The sequence below is a fragment of the Bombus vancouverensis genome, chromosome 10 (genome assembly GCF_051014615.1).
Source record: "Bombus vancouverensis nearcticus chromosome 10, iyBomVanc1_principal, whole genome shotgun sequence".
In the NCBI taxonomy this organism is placed as follows: Eukaryota; Metazoa; Arthropoda; class Insecta; order Hymenoptera; family Apidae; genus Bombus; species Bombus vancouverensis.
This window is the reverse complement of record NC_134920.1, coordinates 6317616-6341176: the sequence shown is the minus strand read 5'-3', so window position 1 is coordinate 6341176 and position 23561 is coordinate 6317616. Positions and strand designations below refer to the sequence as shown.

The 23561-nt window shown below is 35.2% G+C and overlaps 1 protein-coding gene across 3 annotated transcripts; it reads right to left on the bottom strand.

Moving 5' to 3' along the window:
* Positions 1-1080: 1080 nt before the first annotated feature.
* On the bottom strand, positions 1081-21913 carry jdp (DnaJ domain-containing protein). Of its 3 annotated transcripts, none has more exons than XM_076622263.1 (6): positions 21649-21910; positions 19983-20608; positions 16510-16611; positions 15914-16030; positions 14704-14930; positions 1081-1489 (listed from the first exon to the last, which is right to left on the bottom strand). In XM_076622263.1, the coding sequence occupies exons 2-5, from the start codon at positions 20064-20066 to the stop codon at positions 14706-14708; spliced, it is 528 nt and encodes a 175-aa protein (XP_076478378.1). In that variant the 5' UTR covers positions 20067-20608; positions 21649-21910; the 3' UTR covers positions 1081-1489; positions 14704-14705. The 3 variants fall into 3 exon arrangements, with proteins under 3 accessions (XP_076478378.1, XP_076478377.1, XP_033191958.1); XM_076622262.1 differs by lacking the exon at positions 1081-1489 and adding an exon at positions 9866-14220; XM_033336067.2 differs by lacking the exon at positions 1081-1489 and having other exon boundaries at positions 9866-14885; positions 21649-21913.
* Between the last annotated feature and the right edge of the window lie 1648 nt (positions 21914-23561).

Genomic DNA, 23561 nt, shown 5'->3' with positions numbered 1-23561 from the left:
AAATTTTGAATAAACTACATGTAGGTAAAGTTTCATTTGAAAAAAGCATTTCATATGCACTAATCTCGGAATATAACAATACACTTTCATTTGGCGAAAATCTCAATAAATCACAAATCTGTATCCATACTCACAAAACAAGTCCATAATATTATCACCAAGATTTTTAATCTCATATAACAATCTTTTCCCTTATCAACCTTTATCCCTTTTCCGAGCACGACGTAAGTAAGAACAAGACCTCGTTATTTCGACCAGTTATCCAGTGCGCCGCTCGTCAACCGGAAACGCTCGTTGCCGAATCGAGCGCGAGAGTGCTCTTGCTCATTTAGGTCGTTCGGTGTTTAGTTGATCGGTAAATTCACAACGCGAACTCTGACATTCACTATCCGGTGGCACGATCACGGCCGATTGTTCGCGAAATTGACGCCACTTTCTAAAGGAAATGACGGGATAAATGGCGTTCCTAATCGGTGATCTCCGTCATCTATTGGTAGACTCGCGAGGTCATCCTTTTCAGTCCATCCGCCATAGTATTCTAATTCATATGTAGATCGCAATTTCCCATCGAAATCGTGTTACGTACACTACCACACTACCGTGTATAAGTATTCCGACAGCTAACGCAATTCAACCTTGTTTAATATTTTTATTATATTTTCAACGTTACAACGAAAGAACGATTCTCTATCGATAAGTTTCTACGTCAATCTTACCATAAAACTAGGACCAAATGCTTCTAGACAGAAACATGGAATACACCTGCATCATTCAAGTTCCTTGTTTATCCATAATAGATAGTCGACTCTTGATAAAATCTATATAAACTTTTAGAACTTGATTAAAAGCACGTACATATTTAAATCATTTCAAGAGCCTAACGTTGATCGTAAACGTTAAAGTTACTTAACTCATATGTCTTTGCAGGGCCAGCTTTTATCCTTCAATCACGTCTTTTTTTTCTTTATTCCGATTAATGTTAACATTATTTTTACTAACATCAAACAACTGTATAATATGGTTGTGTGAGATACGATCAAAGGCTAAAATTAGACTGAAAAGGTTCATTCGAGAAACATTTTATACTATACATTATATACGTATATTTAAATTAGTTTGTAAGTGTGGGAATACTTATGAACGATGGTGTAAGCCAATGTCCCTCTTTCTCCTACTGGGCCGAATCCTATCGGTTGGAGAGAGACGAAACTCGACACCCACGGAATAGTGCTCTGCATCGATCCGATGTATATGTGTCTCTTTCCCTCCAGTGGACACTAACTTCGTCGTTCTCGAGCAATCTATATTTTCTTGCCCTCCTACGCTGTCCTCCCTTTATCTCCACGCCGTTCCTCGCTTTATCAGACCAGCTACCGCTCTTTCCTGTCCCGATGCTTCTTGCTTCTCTAGCCTTTGCCCCGTATCGCCCCTTATCCATCTTTTCAAGTTGCCACAGGGGCTTCGATTGGGGTTTCTTTTTCTGATTAATCTGCGGCCAAATGAAAAAAGATGTTTGAATGGAGAGATTAAAAGAAATTCTTATTAGAAGATATCCATACTTTATTATATCAGATGTAAGTTGGTAGCCGACAGTAATTGCGAACTAAAAGAATTACATATTATAGTTTCACTTATTTCTTTTTTTAATTAAATCCCTATAATGTTGCCGAATTTAAGTAGAAATTACGTAACTCTGAGTTATCCTTTTTATGTCCTATTGTACAACGTGCAACATGTTACCAATATCGCAGATGTTTAATGATTAGGTTATACGAAGAAAAATTAATCTTGACCCAGACAGTCAAACTAAATTTTCTTGTTTGAATCGCATTCTACTAGTCAAGAGGACTATTTGTCAAAGAAATCATGTGTTGCAATTGAATCACCTTGTGTTTCCTATTCTCAAATATTCCTCAAATTCTTACTCTTCCCAACCAGGTCGTAACAAACTGCAATTTTATTTTTATAACCATAAGGAAATTCAGTTACAGAAAGTTAAGAAAATGTTTTTTCATCTTGCAATAACTGCAAGTGTTGGACGAAACTTGCAAACCATTGTGCCACACGATTACATTTCCTACACTCCGTAAGAAATTTCCCGAGTTTCAAACTTACCTATTCGCTTTCTTACTGCGCCTCTTTTATTTACATCCGCCAACGCGTTTCTTCGAGCATTCTTTTTCCACCCTACCTTTTTTCTCCCATTCTCGACTTGTGCGAGCTAAAATTGCAACACACGTTCGAGTCGACTCGATCAAGAGCATCGAATAAAAACTTCTATAAAGTAGACGTTTCTTTATGAAAACTTTATGCTGGAAGTTTATGCCTACCATCATGGGCATCTCCGTTCCTGGAAAGGCAGCAACGACGAAAGTGGATAAAGGTTTTATCTCGAAAAAAAAATAATTATTTTTATGAATGTGCGATATTAAATATCAAATGAAAAGTGTATTGCGTAACAGGTTACGCGATCGATGTTATGAAACATTTTCAGCTTATTTGATATCAAATATACGCGTTAATTCTCAGTATAATTGACCAATGTGGGCGTAGAACAAAGCTGGATTCCTGAAACTAACTAGCTTTCGTAACATGTATGTAACTAGGATTTCGAACACTAATCTCTTTTTTATCTTTTAAATATGTTTGATACCTTTTGATATAGAGAGAATATAATTGTTAATTATTATTTATAATTCTTATAAACTGCCCAAGGAATTTGGATTCAATTAAATGGTTCGTTCTTTTGTGACAAATTTGGTTTAAACAGTTATTTACTCTGCCTAGATTAAATTTCAGTTGCTAACTGATAGTAAATGATAGATAGATGGATAGATTTATTATAGAAAATACAAAAGATTCAAAATTCTAAGAAAATCTTTAACATACAGTTGAAGGAAGAAATCACACATAGTAATAACAATTGTTCTATATTTTACTGGAATTTAGATATTTTTTAATGTAAGAAAAGTATGATTAGGTTGAAAATGACTTTTCTTATAATGAATAATCAGCAGGATTAAATTCTCAAAAAATAAAACCAAAAACAAAATTAATAAAGGAATTGCCAAACGTTAAGTTATATTAAACTTTCGAACTATAAATATTTGTATGCCGTAAACAATCGTTCTTCGGCTCGCTAACACTTTGAGCCTCGGTACTCAAACTTGTTCAAAATAGCATTTGGAACAACATCGTTTTATGGAAATTCCACTCTGAAGATTTAAACACCGTTATATAGTTAGTGATGCATAGAGTTCGTCGAAGTAAATGGGATGGAAGATACATTGTAAATGGGGTCAGATGCGACCTGGGAGTTACTTATTAAATTTTTAATTATTCGTTTGCGATTCCGGCATAATTTTCGCTAATATAATTACGGAGAACAAGTATACTACCTGTAAACACCAGCTGCGTTTCTAAAGTTTCTATATTTAAATTTTCCCGCAAATTCTTTCGAACCTTACAGATATTATTATCATATACATATATTACTCTATAGAATCAGACATCAAATATCTTCATAATATTCTTTATTAGAAACTTATGGCGGTGTCTCGACATTCAATACTACTTTTGTTTCAATGAATATTATTGTACACGAGCTGTTTCTCAACTGCCAAATCAATTCACACTAATCACATTCACATGTTCCGCTCTTAAATACGTTCGTTAAATATAATTTCATACATTGCTTCTGTAATTTCACATTTCTGTATACCAGGGCCCAATTGATCCGTCTTTCTTCCGTATTTTTCAATACATAAATGTACGATAATCATATAAAAGACTTAACGTGACAAAAGAATAATAGTCGCACATTTCTTGGATAAAAATGTATTAATTTTATAATTAAAATGTTATACTTATATTACGCGATATATTAGAAAGCTACAGGGGAAAGCACGATAAAATATATTTTCTACCAAGTCCAGTCATTTCAAATTGAAATATAATCCTTTTAATCGACCTTTAATCATCAACAAAACCTGTACATGTCAAGCAACACGGTGATCGATTCATCGGTGCAAGCTGACGCTGAACTTGATCTCGTTTCGATCCGGTAGGTCAAAGTTTAAAGCTAGGTTCGAAAAGCTGGGAGTCTCGCGTTATCTGACAAACGCAGACCAATGCTCACCCCGTATTAAGGGATCGAACTGAGGCGAGTGCATCCGTGATAATGGTTGCCTGAAGGGCCTCCACCTTCTCCAATTGCATCGTGGCACGCCGTCGAAAACGCTGCTCAATATTTCGGGTTAATGGGCGGAGGAACACGGAGGAACGATCCGTTCATTGTTCCTGCTATCGTTTAACGAGAGAACGGCGGAAGAGGAAACAGCTTTATGGAAAATACATTAATACGGTTTCGCGTTTGATACTTGGATAACGTGATACTGAGAAATACGACTTCATGAAGCGAGAGAATTGTTAGGTGTATTTGATTTGGAGAAGTATTTTATCGTATTTGCGAATAAAATGTCATGGAAAAACTGTGTGAATTAAGGAAACGTGTAATTTGGAGAATTATGCAATTGTGTGAATTCTGTAATTCGAAGTATTACTGTTTACTGGAAAAAGAAATGCAAAAAGGTATCGTGATTAAAACGTCTGAAAATAGCTTAAAAGATTATTTATCACGATGCTATAAATACTTCTAATTTTTTTCATTAAGGCAATTATTTTGTAATAAATACTTCGACTTTTCCAAATTTTGAAGAAATTGTAGAATCTAGATGCAAGAAGGAAATGATATGAAATTAATTTTTAGAACTTCCTTTGATATTCTGGCTAAATGAAAATGTCAAGGAATTTAATGGATAAATTCTAAGAAATATAAACTTTTGATCTCTCGGGAATCTGTCGAATTTAATCGTCTTGCTATATATTATACATTAATTATCCCTTTCAAGATTACTCACCTCCAGTGTCTCATCCACTTTATTGACTTTCACATAAATCTGACGTTCTCTTAAGTTATATAGAAATACGATTTCCAATTGAACAAGACGTCCTGAAGTTTCACAAGACTATAATAATATCACAGACTGAAAACTATTTACAGCAGATTGATTAAAGTTCACTCTTCAACAACCTCAAAGGAAATACAAACTATAAAACTTGTTTAAAGAGAACATCATCATAAATAAATCCAGAAAAATGAAATTCTAAATATAAAATATTTACGTGAACTAGCTTCTCCACATCTGTTCAAACCAAAACCAACATCCTTCAAGTTTCCCTCAATCTCGTTATAGATCTATAAAATTTTTGTTAAGATTATGAATTGGTTATTCTGATCACCTTGGCAATTCTACCATTAAAGTTTAACTTTACTCACAAATTTTCTCAACTAAAAAATTCTATCAATTGCACCATCTTTCCGAGCTCCTTCAATGAAATATCATTACACTGCGAATATTTATACAAATTCATATTCTTATGAGTACAATTAAAAACATGGAACCCAAGTAAGAAATTATGTTACCTACTAAATGTTACTCTATCTTATACATTTTTCTATATTATATATATCCTACCCTGTACCTTTCCACCTTCAAATTTCCTACGAATGCATAAAACTCTGCAATCTAATATTAATCGTAAGTCGTTTGTTCTGCAGAACTCTAAAATAGAATGCAATGTGCAATCCTTAGATACCAGACGGCGCCAATACTCGATTGTTTAATTTATGACTTACGCTATTTCTTACCCTGGCACAACAAACGATCGGGCAAGAATCGATTGCATTTACCGCTCCGTCCAAAATAATGAAAGTAACGAAGTAAGTCGTATCAATCTGGTAAATAAATCTGGTCAATAAAACTGGTCGAGTCTGGGGATGGGAATGGAATTTGAAAAAGAAAGCTCATGGCTAATTGCTATTTTATTCCGCGAACCGTGTCCTCATCTGATTCGACACGTTCTACCATCCGCAGAGCTTACGACGGAGAATTTTGTTACCCAATAGAGTATGCTATTCAACCGGTGGATGATTGGGAATTGGGGCGAGACATTCGTTTTGCGCTTCAAGGAATTCCCAGCAATTTCGATCGTTTATCTGATGAGTGCTTGCTGTTTGTGATCCTTTTGTTCGCGAAGACGCGCCACATGCGAATAAAACGGACGTCTAGAAAAATGTACTTCGTTTGGAACGCGTGCTTATAATTAGATCGTGTTGCTGAGCTTTCAACGGCACATTGATTGGATACAAGGTGAATGGCGATGAGAAGGGTCGTTGAGGTTGGAAATCGAGGAATTCTAGAATTTATAAGAACCTTTAGAATAGGAATTTATAGAGCTAGAATTCTATATAGAGCTTTGGGAATTTTGATAATCTGAAAAATTGCACAGGCATTGAAAATTCGATGAATTCTTAGAAGTCTCTGGGGAAATAAAGGAAAATTAAAGTTTCAGAAGTCTTCAGAGTTTATGGGATGCTTTTAGTTCCTAGAGTTTCCAAGGTGTTTAAGGCTTTTGGATTCTTGTACCCTTTGGGATTCTCAGAATTCTTAAAGTTTATGGAATTCTTGGAATTCATAGAGCTTGGAATGTCTCGAAATATCGTTAATCTGAACAGCCACAATTTTTCAAGTTTCCATAAAACTGTTCGAAATTTCCAAAGCACTAATCAGTTGTGGTGAAACATAAAAAATGCGATAAATAATTTATATTCGTGGTAACTGCGCTTTTGTAAAATTACGGTCTTTAAATTCATATAACAGAGCCGGACGTTACCTACCCTTTAATATCTACACATTACCCATGTGTATTCAACCTCTGCCAAATCCAATTAAACTTTGCAACGACTCATTAAATTCTGAATCTCCTTACACGCGATAATCAATCTATTCCTAATAGCTCACAACTCGTATGCTCCATTCATATTAACCTTCTCAAGATCCGCAAAAACTTAATGTTTTTGACATGTTATTATTTTACGATCATATTATAAATATCATATTATAGATAGATAATTATATTATAATTATCAAATCATGGGAAGTATAATAAGAGAAAATTGATTAAGCAATTAACATCACACACACCCCATTGGTTCCAATCCGTTTCCATTTCATTTAGACTTCTTTTCACACATTACACCTACGCGTCTTCAAACCTGTAATGCTACGCTAACATACAATCTCCAACACTAACAATAGTTAAACTATTCTAGGAAACCTTATACCGCAATCAAAATGTTATTAACTGTGCTATTATTGAATAGATCTAACTGTTCAAGACACTAGGCTCGTGAGATGTAGCAGGAAAGATCATTTGCCACCGAAATAATAAGCTGACAAGTATTTATTTGCCAGTAAAATAAAATGATAGACAAAGATTATTTGTCAGCAAGTAAAGGGCTACTAAGTAATTAGCCCGTAAAGTAAGTAATGGCAAGGATCACTTGCTAGTATAGGAATTATAGTGTTTATTAGAGAACGGACTGTATTACAAAACTGAGTGTGGGTGGCGTGAATTATTGAAAAAGCTATTGACGCACATTAACTCTAAACTACTCGAGATGAGGCTATTATAGTTGCTCATACGAGAGTTGTTCACGAGGAGAAACACGCGGACTGGTTTTTTACACATTTGAGTTTGCATGAGTGATGATTAGTTCAATACGATCGGTAAACTTTTGCAAATGATCAACCCCACGTTACGGGCCCTCGAGGGTACAAAGCGACCAGCGAGGGTCCGCACAGGAGTTCCGTAGGTTTTTCCCAATGACCATAGCACGCAATCAACCCTTATGAACTGCGTATGCTGATACAGAATGTAAAGGGATGGAAAACTCCTGAGTCATGGCGCGTGGCAAACAGCTGCTAACTGGATAAGTGCTTTATGATTTCATGAGATCATTGGTGCTAGGAAAGTCAGAATTTCGTAAACTTGCAGGATATCTGTGCGTAACACTAGTGTTTCAGTGTCGACAAAATATAGGAAACGATAAACAACAAAGAGCTACCATTTCTTAGAAATAATTGTAACGAACGAAAAATATAGTAATAATAGTAATAGTTCAGCGTATATAATAGTCCAGAATTAAATATTACTCCCTATCAAACTTAGAGAACAATTCACTCTTACAGAAACTACTCGTCCTTCGATGCACTGTATCTTTTCCTTCTTTTCTAATTCACTTCCAACTAGATTCAGACCTGCTGCTGAACAGCTTTATCCTTTCCAAATTAACAAATTACCAGAAATTATTAAAAACGAAGAGTTACCATCCCCTAGAAATAAACATAATAAATAACAAATCAATGTGTACGAAGAATGCAGTAGTCCATATGCTATGAACGTCTCTAATATCATTGAATATCACTCGCTGTCTAACTTAGAAAATAGTCCATCCCCGCAGAAACATATTCTTATTCTTCGACGCGCCGTTCCTTTTTCTTCCTCCCTGTGTTCTCAATGCCGTCTGATTAAAACGTGACAACGATGTGGCGAGTTTTCTATCAGGGCTGGACAAAGAAGCTAATATTAATTGTCGACAAAGGCGAGTTTACGTGGCCGTTTCCATCCGAGTTCACCGGTGAAAAGAGGCGACACGAGTGAATGAAAGGTGCTTCTGTATCCCATCGTCCGCAGTGGATAACGCGGAATGAATGCTCGTTCGACGAACAAACGACATTAAGTTTCGCGTGGCTGTGAATTAGGCCACGGTTCCGCACGCGTTCTCTTTCTCTATTTCTCTCTGTGTGGGTGGCACGTTTTGTACGAACACGTTTGTGAATGTGCCCTAAGAGATAGGGAAAGTTTTCCATCGCTGACAAAGGATTGCGGCAGTCTATTGTTCCTCGCGTTACACACAGTTAACTCAATTCCAGTTTTTCCAAACGGTCGCGATCGGTTTTTCCATTCGATTCGAATTTATTCTCCTGTTACTTTACTGGAAAATTGCATTCACACTCTGATCTCTTTGGACTTAGAATAGTTTGGGACATCACTCGTGACTCGTCTGGAATTATTGCGTTGTTTGGAAAGTTTGGACAGTTCCCGACAGTCGAAATTCAGTTCCTATCCTCCTGTTACTTTGCTGGAAAGCTGCATTCACCGTCTGATTTCTTTGGATTTCGAAGCATTTGGGAAATCATTCTCCACTCGTTTGGAATTATTGTGCTGTTTGGAAAGTTTAGAGGGTTCCCGATTGTCGTAATTAAATTCTAGTTCTCCTGTTACTTTGCTGGAAAATTACATTTACACTCTGATTTCTTTGGATTTCGAGGAGAAAAAAATCACTCGTGACTCGTTTGCAAATGCATATTAGGTTGTGTGGAAAGTTTGAGGAGTTTCTAACAATCAGAATCAAGCTCCTATATTTTAAATAGCGATTGAAAGAGAATTATTTGTCAGGAACTAGTGGCAAGTGAAAAGACACTGAATTGGAACAAATGGTGTTTCTAATTATGAATAGTAAAAATTAAAGAAAAACATCCGAAATTGAATGTGAATGTTTCTTAACAAAAGAATATTATTCCTCGTGTATCGATGAGAAGGAATTAAAAATTCGTATTGACGTTCCGAACGAACAAATAAACAATAGATTAATTCAGGATTAATTTTGCAACTTTGTTTCAGTTAGGAATATGGATTTTTTATTTGAAATAATTTGGGAGAATATTTTTCAATTATTAAGAAATAGTATAATTTTAATGTGAAAATACTTATGAAGTTTGATGATATTAGGATATTAAAATTAAAATTTTCTAATTTTTTAATCTTTTAACGAAATACGAAACGTCACTTTGAGTATTTAATAAAATATCTCATAAATGATATATTTTTTTGGAATAGCGGAATTTACAAAAAGGAGGAGTGTTCATATTGTGGGTTAACGAATGTACGAAACAAACTGTTCTTAATTAAACACATTTATTGAACCTTTAATCGCATAGATACATATCGTCGCGTCGTCCAGCGCGTGACGATTATAATATATTTATATATCTTATACGTTATATATATGTGTATGTATATTTATTTGTATATTTATACGTACATAACAGAGATTCACGCGTTTACGAGGAGAGAAGAAACCATCGTTTTATACCTTCATCTTTAATTACATTTTATTAATATCTTATATTAATCATATTTTCAAAGTGAGGCATACATAATTATAATATTTTCCTAGAAACGTATAAAATTTAATCGTATTACAATTTTAAAAGATCGTAAATATACCTTCGTGAAACTCTTAAAGGAAAAAAGAAGGACTAAAGATTAGAGTGAATTACAAAATATTCCATTAAGCTTTCTATTTAAGACAAAAGAAAAGGAACCCTAAAAAGGCAAGCAATTTTTTATCGAATACTCCGTAAAAACTGTAGCAACGTTTAGCATGAAAAAAATTCCACGGTATCTTCTTTTTTTTCTTTTCATCGAACGACAGGTTTCTCCCAGCTCTCGGCCGGATGCACGATACCATCGATAAGTCGATCGCGTGGAAATAATAAATCGATAGAAGGTACAGTGTTCCACGAGGCGGAATCGCGGAGACGCGTCTAGAAAAATATAGATGTGGGAACAACACACGTACAGAATATTTTCGAAACTTGCTTTATCGTTCCTATTTTTTTTCTTTTTCTCTCATTCTTTGAAGACAGATACACGGGTAGTGTGATGAGATCTCGAAGATCGATCTCTCGTTCTCGACTTTGGACGACCATATATATATATATATTTTTTTTTACTTCCTTTCTTTTTCTCTATTTTCATGTTATATTTAATATTTGGTTCCCTTTTACGATTCCACGTTACTTTTACCTTACGAATAATTACACGTGTTTTACGTCATAGAAACTCGAGAACGAAGCCGATTCTGATCTTTAAACTTCAACACGTACACGCACTATCGATTTTTCTTTTAACCTTCCCATTCTTTCGGGCAATCCTTGTTTTCTTGTTTTATAAGATAGATCAGCGACTCCTACCTTACCACTTTTTCTTCGTTTTATTTTTTCCTCGTCCGTGATCGATAGCGCGTGGCGTCATTCGACTCAAATACTCTCGACAACGGTACACTCGTTACGTTTCCGGTTTTTCATCGCAAAAATTTCGCAGCATTGCCATCGATATACGTTGTCTCTACTTTTGATTCCTCGTTTATCCCCTCCCCCTCGCTTTCCGACCGATCTACGTTCCCGAATCCTCGGTCCGGTTTTGAAAATCCACACAGACAAAACGACCGATCGAACGATTCTATGGAAAGTTCGAGTGAGCTAAGGATAAAATAAAAAAGAAGAAAAAAAACGATATCTGGACACGGGTGAAAATAAATTCGAGGAGACAGGATCGTTTTAAGCCGTACCTCGGAGCCTTACATACTAATATCGAAAGGTCACATCGATACGTACGAGTCGACTGCTGCTATTTTCGGCCACCAATCATTAGCTTCTACGTCTACGTGCCTTAATTACGCGGAACGCAACGACGACGTTCGAGTGCATTAGAAAAATTCCTCGTCGACTAGCTATCGATATATTCGTATTCGTGGTGATTGAAACGAAGAACCAAACTTAATCTATGAATCGAGAAATTATCACGAGACCGGTTGCTCTTGAGACAGGGTGATGTCGAACGAATGATGTAACTCGCTGTAGTGAGATGGGACTCTATCGATGATGAGAGAATGATAACTAGACTGTGGATTTTTATACAAATTTTTGAGAATATAAGCGAAGAAATGGATCTTAATTAGTGACTTGTTTCACCTAAATATTATAATAAATTTTGGATATTTTGTCAGCCGATGTGAATATAATAGAAAATATACACGGACTTGCTAAAAGCTTCTTCAAAATAATAAATAATTTTCAATAAAAAATGCGATTCTGGGATGTTGAGTATACGAGTAAAAAGTGTATTGTTTTTGTTAACTAATGTAGTAATTGTATGGTCTTGAATATAACTGCTGTAACAAATTAAAGGAACTTCGTGAAGATTATGAAGCGTAAAGTGTAAAATCTCTTGTCAAGAACTATATTTCTCCGTATTATGTTCCTTTTTATACATTTTTTCACGTTTAAATTTCTCATAAATGTATAAACATCCGCAGTCTGTTGATAATAAATCAAAAGTGCTGTTAAATCCTTTCGCTGATGAATGAACGTAAAATAACGTGGATATAAAGTGTAACTTTTTAAAACTACTGACATTTTTAGAAATTGCCTGAGGGAAAATTGATAAATCGAAGCTCTAGCGTTTTAATTCCATCGAGTTTCCTCTCGAAAATTTAGATTGTTCGTCGCAAAGTTGATCCTCCGTGCTTTGGTACGTTGTTCCCGTTTTCAGTCTGCGTCGAAGTGGATTAATCGAAAGCAAAGGACAATATTTGACGATGAATTCTTTTCGGTATCGTCCCGGTAATATTTTAAAATTTAATTGGAAAATATTTTACGTAAAAAAAGAAGGGTGGGGGACCGACAAAAATGAATATGATCGAGATGAATAAGACTCGTTCGCAATTTTATTAACGAACATCTATATATTAAAAGTTCACATAATAATAAATTAGTGTCTATTCGATATATTTTCTTTCAGCGAAAGGACTGATTTAAGTACAGAAAAGTATGACGTGGATCTATGGGGTCGTGAAGGTTTCGAACATTCAAGTGTGGTCGAGAAAAAACGATATATACTTTGCGTTTGACACAGGTACAAGTGCGCCGTCATCGATTTGCTCAACAATGGAATAACTATGCTTAATCAGTTTATTCGACGATCTTATCTTCGACGACACAAAAGTTACTAATGTTTCGCTTGGAAAAGATCGAGAATATATTTCGATATTCGCGCGTACGAAGCTTTTGTGATTCGACGTCTAAACTGTTCAAGCGTTCCATTGAAGAATACTCAATGTAGAAACAACGAGTTACTTTTTTTCTTCTAGCTACTCGGCGATGGAAGTACTATTTAAGTGGTACAAATCACTGTTTTGGAAATCGTACATACTTTACAAAGGGTGATACGAAGGAATGTCAATTGAATTGAATTATCTTCGCAACTTGAGATTAGGAACGTTTCTCGACTAATTTCTTCGAATTTTTGTACCTCTCGTCGCTGATTTTCCTTAAAACTTGTGAATAGATACCTTAAAACGAAGTATAATACTTTTTATCAGGATGATATTTTTTCACAGAATATATGAGATTCTGATTTAAAAAGCAACTGCGTATTTTAATTCTAATTCATTTTAAATAAATGAGATAGGTGAATGTTAAAAATTGTTAATAAAAATCAGGGCAATCTATCATCAATTAATTTCACCAAAATAAGGCAACATTATTCTTTTATTATTCCCAATTCAATAAGTAAAAAAATTCAAAAACATATGAATGTTATATACATTATTCCTCAGGATTGTTTAGAAACTGAAATTCATTCAGCTCGAACTGGACCACTTAAGCAAATTCTATCGCGAGTAACGTTATAGTAGAAACAACTAGTTATTTTCTTACGTTTGAATCCCTTCGTGGAATCGTGGATTTTAGCTTCTCTCTTGATACGACATTAAAGCACCGTCTAGCCGATCCTTCGATTTTTCTCGCCCTGATTTCTTCTTTTTGCTTTCTTCAATATTCTTCTCTTCCTTGTCGCTCTGTTTCGTGACACTTAAACAAAACTTTAAGGAAGAAATGGCAATAAGAAAAATGTGACACTTCTTTCGAGAAACCTCGAGAGCATCCTCTTTTCTCGTCTGGAACTTTAAACGAGTTTCCCTCTGGTTTCCCTCTTCCTTCTCCCATAAAAAGATCTCTAAAGCAGGATCGATATGTTATATCGTATAATCTGTGGCCCATTTTTGCTGTTCAATTTATTCCTGCTCGGTTAGTCGCATTTCACCGTTGTGAATATTAAGAATTCCAATTAAATATTGTGAAATTGTTCAAACGTAGACAATAGAAATTAATTATCGAAATTTTTTAAATTTCGATAGTCATAAGAATTGCAAGAGAAGATTTGCAGCGTATTTCCTTCGGCCTTTGCAAATTCATATACTGTATGATCGATCAAATTACAAAGTATCCACTTGGATGATCGCACAGTTTTCATATCGAGTATGTTCTCCATCTTGGCACGTTCCCTGCCACTCTCGCATAATATTCCATTCAATCTGCGTCTGCCGTCGATAGCTCGTGCCGTTATTTATTTTATATTCGCAGAAAGCGTTACCGACTTGAACAGAAACTGCTCTCGACCATGGATAATCTGCATCGTACATATTTAACATATTAAAAGACGAACTAGAATCTTCAAATATCTTCCTCCGAACACTTGCAATAAATACAGTCTTTATCCACTTCAAAATCAACAAAACTCACCCAATGATAAAATTAGTATTCTTCTTTCTTAATAACGATACTAGTGGAATAATAACAATGACAAAAAGAAAAAAAAGGACCAAACGTTTTGCAAAGTTAACGATAACAGAAACATGATCTTCGCTCAAAATCTCAATTCAAACTCAACAACATTCTTCCTTGAGGTTTTCTCGGTTGGACAACAAGGAGCGGTAAATTCACGACGAGACGGTGTATCCGTAATTCATTACGTTTGCTTATGATGCTTCATCCGTTTGTTCCGTTCGATATACTTCGCAAAAAAAAAAAAAAAAAAAGAAAAAAGGTAGATACACAGAGCGAGCGATCGTTGGTCCAGACGACGACCAGAAATTGCAGAACGACGTCGCACCTTTAGATCTCGTAGTTGCGGAACTTGTTCACCACCTCGTTAGACGCCTCCGAGTCCCAGCCAAGGTCACGACGTGCACCGTAGTAGATGTTCGCGCCACCCTCCGAAGCTCTTCTGTGAGCGTTCGCCGGTTGCGCCTTGCTAGTGTGACCAGGGGAACCAGCAGATTCGGCGGCCGCGTCCTGCAGCATGCGATCCTTCGTCTTCGGTATGCTCCAGTGCATCGACTAAAGCGCATTCGAGTGCTCTTTCTTTATTCTTTTTGCTTTTTTCTTTTGTTTTATATATATGTATATTTCTTTTTTATTTTGTTAAGAAGATTAGAAATGAGCGAGCAGAATAGGTCACTTGTGAATGGGTCACAGTTTGGATTAAGTTTGATATTTTATAGAGAGCATCGAACAACGATTTGGAAAGCTTACATAGTGAAAGTAAGTTTAGAATCTGATTGGAAAAATTTTGTTTGGTTATAGTATGTGATTTCCATCGCAAATGACCCATTGTTGTCATAGTTGGATTATTTTGTGTGTTGTATGGGTTATGGGTAATTGTGCGTTATAGTTAGTTTTGAGTTAGTTGAGCTTGAAGGATCGATAGAACGGAAAATCAGAAAATGAAGTCAGGTGTATTAGTTGGAAAAGTAATAACGTCGTGCGAGAAATTTCTAATAAAAACTTTCTGCTACTAAAGTTCTGAATCACTGGCAAACTGTTTCCATATAATTGAAAAACGTGACTAAAAGTCAAATTTAAAATATCAAGGATTATATTACGTATCAAATAAATTTAATAAAAGTTCATTTTTCAAATACTTTTCTTCGAAGCATGAAAGTAAATTCGACAAAATTCTCCTTTATACAAAACTCTTCAAATTCGAAGAAATAAATATACGTAGATACATTTTTCAAAGCAAATGTAAGAAACCCAAACTCTACGAAAAAACGAATCTACTCGTTTACTTCTCCGCTTGCAAACTGCGACTTACATTTCAAATTCGGAGATTTCTGCTAACCTAATATGATTTTCCCTAGCCTGCAATAGTCAGTTCCAATACCAGTTTTCTATCTGTGGAAGTTGCAATGTCGAAAGAATATCGTCGCAAGTTTCTTTTCTTTCCACGAGATACGAAATTTCTCGCACGATTTTGCAAGCATTGTTCGCCATCGAGCAATAAAAATTTCACCGAAGAACTCCCATCGAATTCTCCTCACCTGATGCACGTGATCCTTCATTCCAAGCCATTGCTTGTAGCTGATGGCGATCCCGCTACGCCTCCATTTGTCATAGTTGCTCCTTTGCTCAGGGTCACAGAGAACCTCTTTCGCGTGCTGCGACAAAAAGAAATCGCGTTACCTTGGTCGCAATCAAACGGAAGTGTAGTCGGTTAGATGGAACAGATATAGCATGGTTGTAAATTAAAACATAAATTATTATTATTAGACTATGTATTTTTATACAAAATTCATATTTTTAAATTTAAATGATTGTTAGATTACGGATGTTTATGCAGAATTCATATTTTTATGGGTACAATTAAAGAAATGAAACCTTCGTGAAAACGAAGTAAAAGATGCTAAACGAAGAAAACTTTGCTTACAGAGTTTGAATTTTAGTTGTCGATCAATCTCTTACAACCGTGCTATTTAAATTTCACGGACTATACAATCACACGATTATACATCGGTTAGATCGTATCGTCAAGACGAGGCAGATTAACGTAAATGGAGCAATCGTGCAACAACTTCCTCATGAGTCACGTTGCGACCATATGCGAGTAAAGAAACGAGAATAGACCGCGGAAACAAACCTGCAATTGCTGAAATTTCCGTTCAGCTTCCTTATCACCTTCGTTCTTGTCCGGATGATATTGAAGAGCCAGCACCTTATACTCTGCCGTGATTTGTTCCACCTGGAATATAGATTTTTAAGAATCTTTTAGGTAAAAAAAATTCGAATAAGTTGAAAGTTACCACATGGTTAATTAACCTTAAAAAAGACGTACAGGATGTGTGGGATGGCTTTGAAGGAAGCAGTAAGGGGGATGGTTCATTACACATCCTTTATTTAAACTTCACGCTCCTGATCACGTGAATTATTAACTTTGCGATTTTCACTGATAATCTAGGTAATTTTATTTTCTAGTAATTCTTTAGAATCCCCCAAATGATTTTTTAATGACTTTTCTTTCTGTTATTATAACCTTGTGAATTTTCTAGTTTTAATATTACTTGGAGTATTTCAGTATAACGTAATTAAAAACCTGTTCGAACAAAGAAGTCTTATAAAAAAATATCAAAGTCACAACTGAAACACTCAGAAGGATGGTAAAAACACGTGCATATTTAATCTCAAAACCAGCCAGACAGACAATTTACAGAATATTAATCAATGAATAGAATTATTTTAAAGTGCGTTGAATTCTAAAGAATGGAAAACACGATTTATCGCCGGATTGTATATTGTTAAATTTAAAAATATGCCCAAGATGTATACAATATATAAAAATATATAAAATACTTAAAGTAGAAATTCAATAGAAAAATCAGCAGTCTACTTAACAAATTTGTTCCTTATAATTAAAGAGGATCTAAAAAAGAACAGAAAAAATATTCTCCTCTCGGAGAGATGCGCACTGTATCTAACAAATTGAACGTTCTTCAAGATTCACCAACAGATAAAACAAATATCTATATAATAATATAAATTTACTTGAAAATCCGCCATCTACGTATCCAATTTTTTCCTTATACTCTTCAATTAAGAAGCCTTAAAAAAAGGAAGAAGAACATCAAGTCTATAAAATTGTGCATTCTTCCAAGTTACGCCAATGAATATTTCCAGGCACCTTCCCAGGTGTTTTACATCATGATAGTAATCGAAAGAGACACGGAAGGGCTGTTTACCCTCCGTTCGTCGATTTTCTGGCAAATGAAGACGACTGATATTTGCCAGGCAATTTAACGAATTCGCTTAATGGGCGTAGAGTTCCTTAATGGACCCGCCGGACCGTTGGCAAACAGACGAACACGATCACTCATTATTAACCCTCGGGTTTTATTTAAAGCAACGTCGTTTATTTTTAGTAGATCGCGAGAAACGCGCGAACAGAGAGAAAACAAACGTAGAACGCTGACATAATTCCTTAAAAAGGGTCTACGATGACTTTCACATGATATTCACCGATAGAACGAGACGTGGATCGAAGGCTGATCGACTCTTTGCGCCGTGGAAATGGCTTGTTTACTTGGACAACTTCTCTGGGAATTATAATCGAACAAGCTTTCACGTTTAGTCGATATTCCAACGACGCGAAAAGATCATCTTCCTAGGGGTTGTTGCATGGGGTTGAGTTACTTCTTCCTCCCTTTCAGGATTTTAACTTTTAAAGACCATGGTTTATCGCAATGTTGCAATGTAAATGTTGTGAATACACTGGCCCGTGTAAATATTTCAGCAGTTACTACCTTTATGAGACCTTTATGCACATATTATGTGTGTTATATAAAACATAATTTTAGCAACTATTATCATCTATTGAATTTTTAGAAAAGAGGAAATTTACTATAGACCAATGATAATAGAACAATAGAGAAATAATTTATAATAAGAATATTACTTAGATAGGATATCGGCTAAATTTGTTTATATAAAGATGCATGTTGATAACATAGAATTATCATTTTGGGGAGGCCAAACATATTCTCTACTCCATCTAAACAATTTTTTGATACACAAATTAGTTTCAAAAAATCTACAACAATTTAATTCCAAGAATTTATTAATTCTACAATCGATAATTCTTATAAACCTAATAAATAAATTATTTTGATTAAATACATGATGCTGTAAAGAAACTACATACTACTAAAGTTCCATCTGAAAAAACAGTTCGTACGCTGTCAACCAGATATTTGAAAACGCAATAATTATTTTATAGCTACAACTATTTGCTTATGAATCTACTATCGACGCTCTCAATTTCTCGTCCATTAAAAATCCTTATATCGTTGAAAACATCAGACATTTTCATTTTCATCTTAACTTATCGTGAACTTCACATAGTCAAAGATATCAATCGCGAAACGGATTGGATCGTAATCGTATTGTCAACTTCCATTGAGCGGCGGTGTGATATATTTTTGTCAAACGAAGTGGCAATCGACAGACAATCGATACTAATCGAGAAGTTGAACCAAAGCGCTAATTAAAGTTGTTCCCGATGCTGATGCAATTATCCTGCAGTGACGAGCTCCCGACAGCGAAACTAATTAATTCCGCATAACTTCTGAAAGTATATTAAATACGTATGTATCCCATTAGATAAATGTGCAGTAATCTGAAACTTTAAGCCACGATATGCCCAGAGATAACTCACATTGGAAATTGTTTAATTGTCGGGAAATCGGATCCGTACGAGTCGAGTCGTTTTTAAATTCTACTTTTCAAGGTGCTATCTAATTGGATCTGACAAATAACGCGGATGATGAAACATTCATAGTTTATGCAGATTGGATCTTAGGTTACGAAGCAGCTAGTATGCGGACAAGACATTGTTTTGGATATTTTGTCGAAAACTTTAAGAGTGAAAGAGATTGGTTAAATGGAATTCTTCTTAAAGCGGAAAATTCACGTATAACAAAATATAGATACGCTAGGAATTAAAATGTTCTATAGAATGAAGAACCTCGTTTGATTAATAAATTACTGTATCATATTTTTCATATTACTATTAACTAGATACCGAATGACATAATTCAACAACAATTCAAAAACCAGTCTCCAAAGATAGAAACGAAGAACACGTGAAAATCTTAAATCTCAACCATTTTTCAAAAAAAAATCGTTACAAAGAGCCTATTAGCTGGAAAAACTAAACGAAACAAATCAGAAAAACCATTAAATATAAAAAAAACTCTTATAACTTAATTCTTCATGAAGAAATTCAAGAAAGTTGGTTTGCAGTCGCACGAAAGAAAACAGCGATACATTTCTTAAGAAACTTCAGCCTCAACCCTTTCTCAAAAAGCAACCACAGATATCCCTATTACTAAGAATAATAAAAACATCTACCAAGTGTCAAAGTCTTCGCGAAGAACCTACCGTCGCGTTGAAGCCTCGTCACACGAAAGAGAAACATAGCAATCCACTCCTTCGCAAAGAATTTCAATCTCAATTCCGCAAACAACCCTGTCACTAGTAATAATCAAAGGAAACGAAGAAAACCACCGAAATCTCTGGAAATCAACCTCTTGCGAAAGTAATTCAGAAAATTTGTCTTACCGTCGAGGACTCGTCGCACGAGAGCAGAGCATAGTAATCCTCCTCCTCGCTGGGCTTATAATTGATGGCGTCTTCGACGCTCATTTTCCCTCACTGGTACTTCCGTTTCCTTTTTCACGATCCCCAATCTTCCTTTCGAAGATTCTTCGAAGTCCAACAGCAACAATATCCGGTCAAAATTGTCCAGTTAAAAATTTCGTGACAACGAATCGAAAGATCGAGAATTTTCTGAAGGGAGTCGTTTTTTCTTTTACGCGCGTATTTGATTCGAACGCGACGCGTGTGGACGCTTGAGAAAGCGTGATGACACTTAGCCCGTAGATGCTGTCGCTGGTTTGGTAGATTCTGGTAATCGGCCTCCGGTCGTCACCTGTTGCCGTGTCGCGCGTCGGACGCTCGAGTGAGCCGAACGAGGAAGAACCGTGTTAGAGACCCGGAAAAACCCGATTCCCGGGAAATTCCGCGCGTGTGCGCAATTCAGCAGTGGCTCACAAAGCCTCCCGTCGATCGTGGGCCGCCCCCTCTCCGGAAGGAGCTCCTGCGCACTCTGGTTAAGTCTTCCCTGTAGGGGGAACCGAGGATGATTTTCGTCTCGAGATTTCTCGTTTACCGGCTGAGGCTACCACCTGGACAAATTGGTTTTCGGATAAAAGGATTGGATCCTCTTATGCAATAATTTATTTATTATGTTATAATATTAGCGAATTGACAATTAACCACCTGGACAGATTGGGTTTCGGATAAAAGGACCAGATCCTCTTGTACGTTACATATCATCTTATACATTACATATCATATGCATATCATATACATAGTATAATAATTTATAAATTATGTAATAATATTAGCAAATTGACAAGTGAACAGCTAGAAGAAGTGAGAACCTATTCTTTCCCACAATAATTTATTTTAATGATATAATAATATTGTAGTGAATTGGCAAATGATAAAGTGTATATTGTAGACTTTTTTACACAATTGTTTAATTTTGATTAAATAACTTTAATTTAAAAAACTTGACATTTAAAGTACTTCAGAGATTATAGATAGTGCTATATCCACTAAATGTGCAGAAAGAAAAAAGTCCAAGTATTTCATAAAGATTGACTTTAAGGCAATCGTCTTAAAAAGCACAATGAGCGGATATAAAAATCAAAGTCACAAAATACGATCGTCTAAGTATTTCGACCAACGTAAATGTATATTATTCATTATACATGCAACTTGAATTAAAAGTCGTAAACCGATAACGTGATTAGTAACCAAACCTTTAAGTAATATTTTTCTTGAAAATTGTTTTAACTCCAGATTCAAACACACAATTGCAATTAAACGAACTACTCTGAAGTAACAGGAAATCTTAGCGTTTCCTAAATACTTGTTAATCCACTATCAAAGTTAATTAATTAACCCGTTTCTATGCAATACTAGTAATTCTTTTTAAACCGTTAACACGAACGCTTAATGGCGATCAATTAATATTCTCGGGCCAAATTCGATAATCTGTGTTACGTTTTCATCGTAGTCGTGGCACGTTACGTCACATTCCACTGTACAAAATCGAGAATTTGATTACATACACTAATACAGACAAATCTATCAAAATCATTAATAGATACTTTGTTAGTAGAATAGATGTTAGTTGTCACTGTTAGTCGTGATCTACCTCTTATAAGCTATTTTATCGATGTTCCAAAACCTTGAGCACTCTTCTTTTGCTTTTTTCAAGATTTTTACACACATAAAAATGGTTTAATATAACACATAATAATGATTTAATGTGTTGTCTCTTTCTTTCTCTTTGTGTTTTGTATTTTATATTAGGCTCGTCGTATATATATATATGAATTTGTAAGACGATCACGTGAAACGTTCACGATTATAATCGACGTACACACATACTGCGCCTTGATTGTCAGAGATTCCAGAGACTTGTGGCTTTCACTTGCGGCTACGTAACCTCGAACCTCACCTCGCAACGTTACCGACCGAGTGATCCAGATCCCGATCTCGGTCACGTGCCAACAGCTGATCGATCAACGCTGACTCTATTGATCGTTACAACGTGGAAAAAAAAAGAAACAGAGAACGAAAGATATGTTCTTTAATGATGGAAAATGTATTTTTGGTAATGACGTTTAGTATGTTCAGTGAGCAATAGCAAACTTTTTTTTTTATTAATTTATACACGATTACAATATGTGGATTACGTCCATTTGGATGTAGAAAGTTGAAAATAACGAAATTTTGAGAAAAGGGATCTTTAGTAACTATCTAAGGAAGTGTTAACAAATACAAATAAAGAAGTATACATTTTACTAAGAAGAATAAGGAAATTTTAACAGAGATAAAATTCTCTTATTCTTCTTATTCTTGGATAAAAAAGATTGTGAAGAAAAGGAAACTGTAGAAAGATTCTCAAGTAAGAGGGATTCTGTCTTTGAATAATTCTCAAGGAATAAAGACAAGAAAATGATCCGCTTGTTTTTAATTTAAATTCTATTAGAGTTGAAAAGATCATTTTTGTAATATAAAAGCAAGAATGTGAAAAAGTTAAAAATTCTTCGGATTAGCTACGGCAAAAAGTTTATTTTCTTTTGTAATACCTCGGAGATACAACCCAGCACCTATCTATTTGAAAAGTTTCGAAACAGAGAAACTCCAACCCAGATTTCGGCATCACAGCGGAGATACGCATATAATAAGAAGTAGAAAAAGTCGAGTACGTAAATTGGAACTCTACATTAAAACTACTACTACATTAAAACTAGATTTATCTTTTTCTAACAAAATAAATTTTATTCTCTCGATAGAAAATAAATTTTCGCAATATTTATACAAAAATTGAAGATGTCAAAATGTATAAAACGCACATAATACGTAGCAATATATGAAATATCCAAGCTATAATACTTGTTATACAATAATATTTAAGTAGAACAATCCTCTGCCTGGATTCCACTTCTTTAAATTATATTTATAAAAATATGAATTTGCATAAGTATCCACTGTCTTGCAATATTATTTAAAAATGTATAACTGAGGAAAAGTCAGAGACCTACCACCCACCGCTCAAACATCGTGGCATACTTTCGCGTAAAGCGGGTTGCATGTTATTGAGAGACTCATCTATGCACCGACATATTTTTCATTCTCAATTTTCCATTCAACATCCAACTCCTATGAACTCACCGGAATATTCACCCTTTGCAGATGCGCGGTTATACTTTTACCCTCGAACCCTCGGTCGAAAATTAATTTTCCCTGCTTTATAGTGGTCCACGCGGTAGAACGACTCTTATTTCGCTACTTGTTCATCGTTCGGCTGCCTTAATTGCGCGTCAGCGTTTCAAAAAGTGAATCTGTTATAGGGTTTTTGCCGTACATGGTCTGCATTACACGGTCCATTTCCAGTACCGCAGTATTCTATTCGATAACCTGATATACCGTAACGACGTGTAAGTGCAAATATTGTACTCATATGGTTGTACACATGAAAGTGTGAGTAACGAAGAATATTTGTTGTTCGTTTGAAATTCTATATTAGAGAAAACTTAAGAAATATTTTATATTTAAATT

Excerpts from the sequence above, each read along its gene's own strand:
- jdp (XM_076622263.1), bottom strand. The coding sequence starts at position 20,066 with ATGAGCGTCGAAGACGCCATCAATTATAAGCCCAGCGAGGAGGAGGAT. Across the intron at positions 16,031-16,509 it reads GGAAATTTCAGCAATTGCAG|CACGCGAAAGAGGTTCTCTG; the intron begins GTTTGTTTCCGC and ends TTTTTGTCGCAG. Across the intron at positions 14,931-15,913 it reads TGAAGGATCACGTGCATCAG|TCGATGCACTGGAGCATACC; the intron begins GTGAGGAGAATT and ends AATGCGCTTTAG.